We start from the raw sequence: 7,666 nt of genomic DNA on the forward strand, positions 1-7,666 counted from the left end.
AATGGCTTCCTACCGTAAAGTTGCAAAGGCACTACCTCAGCTTCAGCCCCGATTATCCTAACCTGCAGGATTAACCCCTACACCGTTTGAATAGTGTACCGGGTTGCCACACAACAAACCCGGTAAGCTTTTTCAAGCCCGTATGAGTAACTCAAACCACACACAACTCACGCCAAAAATAAGGAAAACAACTCACGCTTTGATTCCTTAAAACACGAAATAAGGAGAATAACTCACACTTTAATTTCCTTTCAAATCGAAATAAAAGAAAGCAACTCACACCTTGTTTCCTTTTAAAACGAAACATAGAAAACAACCCACACTTGAATTCTATCAATAAAACATAGAAAGCAACTCACACCTTGATTTCTATCAATAAAACATAGAAAACAACTCACACCTTGATTTCTATCAGTAAAACATAGAAAACAACTCACACCTTGTTTCCTATCAAATGTACCATAATCGTACCATAGAAAGCAACTCACACCTTGATTTCTATCAGTAAAACATAGAAAACAACTCACACCTTGTTTCCTATCAAATGTACCATAATCGTACCATAGAAAGCAACTCACACCTTGATTTCTATCAAAACGTTAATAAGGAAAACAACTCACACCTTGTCCCCTTAAAAACCATTAATAAGGAAGCAACTCACACCTTGTTCCCTAAAAATACGTAATGTCATGAGTTGTAAATAACCAATTCCCGTTACCCCATGAATTACCTATATGGCAGACAGATTAGAGCTCTAACTGAAAACGTAACCACTCGTCCGGCCAAAGACGTGGTCACCGGAGATTCTGCCCAAGGTCTCAGACCTTCGATCCTCGGGCCGCACTGTCCCTTGGAGCAAAACATTAAAGGAGTCGCACAGGACCCAAAATGTTACACAAATCGCAACGCTTTTGAAAAACAATCGAAATCAACATTTCCATAATCATTGTTTTCCGAAAAAGCCATAACACAAAACAATAAAAAGCATCAATTCATGCCTATTGTTTTCATACCCAAATCTCAACACTTTTCCCAAATCTCAACGCTTTTCAAAACTTATCATTTCCACAAATCATTTGTTTTCCAAAAGCCACACCCCAAAACAATAAAAAGCATCATTTCATGCATATTGTTTTCATAAATCCACAAACCACCCAAAACATATATATTTCACGTAAACATATATCTACTAATACATGAATACGTATGTATATATATATATATCCCATAATATATATATATACACACACGTAATCATCTACTCTAAAGTGCCACTAATACCATCTATAGTTTGCAGTTAACTAAATAACTCTCAAAACAATAAGGGTATTCCCGTTCGTGAAATGAACTTCGTGAGATTACTCACCTCGAAACTCCCGCTGCGTCTTCTATACAGAACCGAACTAACACTATCACCAACAACTCGTCCAATTCACCTTTAGAAGCACCTAATCACCAATGATCAAAATCAGTAACGATTCAAATTTGATTTAAGTCCGAAACCCTTGTTTTGAACTAAAATCCCCAAAGTGGCGCCAATCGAGGCAAAACCACATCCGAGACCTTCCAAAGTCTCTGGAATACGTCCACGATCGATGTGACCAAACCACAAGTCGATCGGACGCTCAAATCCTCACGGATAGAATAAATCGATCGGTATGAAACTGCAAAAATCATAACAATTCCATACGAACTCCAAAATTTGCATATTATATATCGAAACGCTCGCATCAACGAGTAGAACATATATAATACCAAAAACAGTTCCTTAAGTGGCCGGAACACCGCCGGAACGCCACCACAGACGGTGGTGCACCGCCGCCGGCCAAAAACACATTATTTCACAAAACTCCCAACATCAAAAAGCTTCATCTAAGTATGCTTGTGAACTTTCATAACTGGATCGAAGTCAGAAAACAAGCCTAAGGGATCGAAAACTACCTCACAAGCCGTGAACAGTAATCCAACCCGAGTTGATCGAAGTTTCACGTGAATCGATCCAAACAACCACCAAGGATCGATCGACGAGGCCGTTCTGAGTTCAACCAAGGAGACTCGAAGCCCTGCCGACGTCGGAATAAAGATTTCTGGTCGGGTCCGAAAACACCAACCTGCACCGCCGTGGAGGAGAATCGGCGCTAGAGGACACCAGAGGGACGACCAGACGGAGGAGACGATGCTATCTGGAAAGTTTCGTCGCCGGAGACCGCCGCAGTCCGCCGGAAAAGTCGGGTCGGATCGACCGGGTCCGGGTCGGGTCAGTCGGATAATTTCGAATCTGAAGGTGCGAACGAGAGAGAACAGAGAGAGAAAGGATTTCCGGAAACGGAAGTAATGAAAATAGTAAGTTTCCAACTTGGGAAACTTCTATTTATACCAAAATGGAAATTCCTTCCAATGGCCATAACTTTCTCATACGAACTCCGATTCTCGCGTTCCACATGTCCACGAACTCGTATCGACGCGCTCTACAACTTTCGTGAAGGAAGTTTTCGGAGAATCCCTACGAATAAAAAGTCAACCTTTGGCAACCCCCTAAAACCATATTCTTCAATTAATTATTCGCCCGAAACACTTCCGCTCCATCCACGAGCCACGAAACCGTCCAACAACCATAAATTAGATTCCGGAAAATCCTCGAAAAATAATTACGAATTTCCGGGGCATCACACGGCTGCTACTTTGTTGTGAGAATATTCAGCTGTGAATTAAAACAGTTTCGTGTTTGGTGAATAATATTTTGAAAAGTGCTATCAAAAACAACTGTAGAGTGTGTTTTGATTTGTAGAAGCTTCTAAAAACAATCTCTAGGCTGCTTCTAAAACTTGCTGCCAATAACTTATAACTTTCAATTAAAACTGCTTTTTATTTATTTACCAAACACAATAAAATATAAAATTTTGAACAAAAACTGATTTTTTTTAAAGTGAAGCAATCTCAAACGAGGCCTAAGGAAAAAGAAGAGAAGATGAATTAGAATAGACAACAATGAGGAAGAGCCCGGAGAGCTTTGTACTTCTTCAATAATTAATTTTTCTTTTATTTTCTATTAAAAACTAAAACTGATATATATATATATATATATATATATTAACTTAACGGTGTTAACACTACTAAAGTTAATAGACAGATGTCACAATATGAGAGCTGTGATAGAATAGGGATAGGTTTAATAGGGACAGCTCATTTCCTTCCGGGATACGCAAACCGTAACTCACACCTCAGGGTTATGTGCATTGCTGGCAGAACGCTTTCCACACTCTTGGATGATAGTGGGGTATTCGGTAATTTCAGCAGACGGATAGACGGTTTGACCTTGGAATCCATAAAAAAAAAACTATTATTTATCCTCTTATTATTATTGTTACTATTTGTTTCTGGCAGAGTTAGGCATGGACACAAGGATGGGCTGAGGTGTGCTGCATTTTGGGGGGAAAAAAATTAATATATGTATACCAAGTCATAGCACCCCTTAAAAAAAAAATCAACATATATAATTAATGTATGTAGCAAACTAGTAGACAAATCTCTCCTTTTCTCCATTTTTCTGTCCTCTCGTCCTCACCTCTGCCCACTGCCCAGTTCTGTGTTTCTCAAGCTCAAACTCTCACCTCTCTCTACCAAGTCACTCTATCTCCTCTCCTTAATAATCTGCTCTCAACTCTCAACCTTATTCAAGTATTACACTTTAACTTCTCTTCTATAATGAAATTTTTTTACGAAATTATAATGTAATTTAGGTTAGAATTTGGGTGTTTCTAGATTTCTTGATGTAAGCAATCAAATCTATTGATTTCTAGAAAAAGATATTGAATTTGTATTATTAATACCCAATTGCTAATGATAGTGGCAATTTCTTTATTGTGTTGATTGTTTGAGAGTTGAGTTGATTATACTTTTGATTAGGTGTTTTTTAGCTTTTGAGTAAGTTAAATTTGTTTTCCCTTGTGGTGGGGAGGGGTGTGGTGGGGAGGGATGTGGTGGCCTAGTGGGGTGCCCGGGTGTGGTCCTTGTATATTTGAGTTTGACTTAAGTTTGTAATTTATACATGGCCAGCAACTTAAGATTGGTTGTTTTCATGTTTTTTTTTTCTAGGTTTTGTTTTTAATGACAGATCAACCTCAAAATCCTAAGCCACGAAAAGTTCAAAAGAAAGTAAATTCATATTTTCTAAAAAATGATGTTGTTGTGGGTGATATTCCAAGTTCGGTTGTGGAAGAACCTTCTTCAGTACGAGTTGAGTGTCGGGAAATTGATGTTAATCACATTGAACGGGATCCGGGAAAACGCCCTGCAATCTAGTCATATTCTATTAATGAGCGTGATGAAGTTCGAAGAAAATATATACATTATGGTCCTTATCAACCAAAATTAGAAGAGTATCCAACGCATCTTTATGGAGATCAAGATCGTAGATTTAATGGGAAGTGGTTTGAAAAATATCCTTGGCTTGAGTACTCTGGTGAGAATGATAAGGCATTTTGTTTTCCATGCTTTCTTTTTTATAGCAGTCCTTCGAGGCATTCTTTGTTCACTTCTTATGGGTTTGACAATTGGAGAAGGATCGGTGAAGTTCAATGTTGCTTTAAAAAGCATGTAGGGAAGACCGACTCCCCACATCACAAGTCTATGCAAGATATGTTGGGCTAAAAACATGTGTGTAGACATATTGATCAAGTCATGAATCCACAACCGCCAGAATTGATACAGCAAAATCGGTTGCAGCTCAAGGCTACTATAGAGGCTGTAAGATTGTTAGCAAAGCAAGCACTTGCATTTAGAGGTGATGTTGAATCTGCTGAGTCATCTAATCGTGGAAATGTTGTTGAGATGGCGGATTCCTATAGGAGAATGAATGAGGAAGTTGCAAAAATCACCTTAGAAAATGCCCCTCGAAATGCTACTTATACTTCACCAAGGATTCAAAAAGAAATTCTGAGTATTCTTGTCAATAGAGTTAGAAGAAAAATTAGTGAAGAGGTTGGGGAGGCTAAGTTTTGTTTGCTTGTTGATGAAGCACTTGATGAATCAAGGAAGGAACAAATGGCAATTATCTTGAGATTTGTTGATTCTCATGGGTTTGTTCGTGAACGATTCTTCTATGTTGTAAGTGTTAGCGATACTTGTGCTGGAACTCTTAAGAGTAAGATAGACAATGTTCTTACTGAATACAATCTTCAAGTTGAAAATTTGCGTGGTCAAGGATATGATGGTGCTAGCAACATGCGTGGTGAGTGGAATGGGTTGCAAGCACTATTTTTACAAAAGTGTCCATATGCATACTATGTAAATTGTTTTGCCCATCGCCTACAACTAGCTTTAAATGCTGCAGCTAAAGATATGGGTGTTGTCTATTTATTCTTTCAAATGCTGACTAGTATCATTAATGTTGTTGACTCATCTGCTAAGCGTGTTTCTGAGTTAAAATCTATTCAAGAAGTTGAAGTTGTTGAACAAATTGCTGCTGGGGAACTTGAAACTGGAAAGGGAGCTAATCAGACATGCAATTTGGAAAGAGCTAGAGCTACAAGGTGGAGCTCAAGGTATTATTCTATCAAGAACTTGATGAAATTGTATAACTCAACTAGTTCAATTTTGAAAAACATGATAGATAATGGACTCAATGGAAAAATACGTGGAGAGGCTTTAGGTGCTTCTAAAGCTCTAAGATCATTTGACTTTGTGTTTTGCTTATTGTTGTTGGACAAAACTATGGGAATCACAAATGCTTTTTGTAAGTCGCTGCAAGAACAGTCTCAAGAGATCATAAATGCTATGAATCTAGTTTCTAGTATGAAGGGTCGTCTTAAAAAGTTGAGAGAAGATGGTTGGGTTGATTTCTTTGCTAGTCTTATATCGTTTTGTGACGCACATACAATTGATGCTCCAGATTTTAGTGCTCGCCAAATGGAAGGTACGGGTCGTCTTTCTCAACAACAAAATTGTGTCACTATTGAGCATTATTATCGTGTTGAAATATTCAATGCTGTAATTGATTTTCAATTGATGGAACTAAACAGTAGATTCAATGAGCAAACAAGAGAACTCCTGATTCTTAGTTCTGCATTGGATCCTCGATTTGATTTTCAATCATTTGACATTGACAAAATTTTTTGTTTGGCTGAGAAATTTTATCCTCATGATGTGCCTGATTTGAATGATCTAAGAGACCAGTTGGAGCATTTTGAGTATCAATTCTTTGAACTTTCAGAATTTCAAGATTTATGCACCCTTTCTGAGTTATGTCAAGAATTTGTTAACACAAGGACCCCATTGTTGTTGATTAAGAGACTAGTCCGTCTAGTGATGACTCTTTCTGTTTCTACGGCTACAACAGAGAGAGCATTTTCAGCCATAAAGCTCATTAAGAACCGACTTCGAAGCAAGATGAGTGATGATTTTCTTGTAGATTTAATGACAATGCATATTGAGAGAGAAATTGTTGATACTATTGATTCAAATTTGGTTATAGATGAGTTTTATGCTTCAGGTAACCGAAGAGCACAACTTAAGTAGTTGAATTTGTATTGACATTGAATATTTAACTTTGAATTGTTTCAATTTTCTATTGTTAAATTTGGGTGACAAAATACATCTTGTGGATGATATTTTGACAAGTGTTATGCAATTGAGATATTCCATCAAAACAAAGTAAACTCTGCCAAATTTTTGAGAATAATTTTTCTTGCCAGCATAAGATAAATTTAGCACACCTCAAATTTAATTCCTGGTTCCGTGCCTAGGCAGAGTGTTACCTCTATCCAGAATTCCAGATGCTGCTTCAGTTTGTTCTTGTTCTTCTTCACCAATGACCCTTACAATATCCTTTACACTTTAACCCCATACAATATGAAACAAGCTACTATCTTTTATCTTTTCCTCTTTCAAATTCACAGGCTTGAAGCTTTCTGGGCTTTGAAGAAAGTCAATGTCATTAGATCGAGCATGATTACGTACATAGGCTATTCATAATTGATAACATCCTCATCGTTTTCAGGATTATGCAGACTAATTGATCAAATCCTTTAATAGCTGGGAGTTTTTGAATTTTTTTTTTTATCTGTCTCGCGCTCATGCATAAATTGTTAGTTAATGAATCCCAGAATTTGAATTTTTTTTCAAAGCTTGACATCATTCTCGAGATGAAGGCAAACAATAGATAAAGTGTTTGAATTTCATATCTGCTTATTCTTTAAGATGAAGACCTTGATCGAATTCATTGCTTGAAGAAGCTTGTGACGTCGGTGAGAGAGAAAAATCTTCTTTCGGGTATTTTCCGTATTTGCGAGTTTTAAGGCTGGCCAACAATTTGACATTTGGGAAACACCACAGGTGTTGTGATGATTCAATCCAAAATTGTAGAAAAATTATATGAAAGAGTTCATATAATATACTGCAATTCATATTCTTCTGCAGTTGTTTATGAAAGAGCGGTGAAGTGTTTATTGTGGGTATTTCAGAGTTATCAAAAAATTTGATGCCGTTAAGAGGTTGGAAGTTACAACCTGCGTATTCTAGCTGCCTCCGGCATTTATACCCTCTGACTAATAATATTCTAGCTTGAGAAATCAAGAAAGATCAACATTAATGGATCATACGAACTATCGTTCTCAGGCTTTAGGCAGTGGTTCTTATCAGTAGCCATCATCTCTAATCAGTCGTCTCT

At 37.4% G+C, this 7,666-nt stretch overlaps 1 protein-coding gene across 1 annotated transcript; it reads left to right on the top strand.

Moving 5' to 3' along the window:
* Window positions 1-4,680: 4,680 nt before the first annotated feature.
* LOC112203987 (zinc finger MYM-type protein 1-like) lies at window positions 4,681-6,516 on the top strand. Its single transcript, XM_024344877.1, has one exon. The coding sequence runs from the start codon at window positions 4,681-4,683 to the stop codon at window positions 6,514-6,516; it is 1,836 nt and encodes a 611-aa protein (XP_024200645.1).
* Window positions 6,517-7,666: the final 1,150 nt, after the last annotated feature.

This window comes from Rosa chinensis, chromosome 5 (assembly GCF_002994745.2).
Source record: "Rosa chinensis cultivar Old Blush chromosome 5, RchiOBHm-V2, whole genome shotgun sequence".
Classification (NCBI taxonomy): Eukaryota; Viridiplantae; Streptophyta; class Magnoliopsida; order Rosales; family Rosaceae; genus Rosa; species Rosa chinensis.

Bases quoted from the DNA above. Each gene is read 5' to 3' on its own strand.
- LOC112203987 (XM_024344877.1), top strand. From the start codon at position 4,681: ATGAATCCACAACCGCCAGAATTGATACAGCAAAATCGGTTGCAGCTC.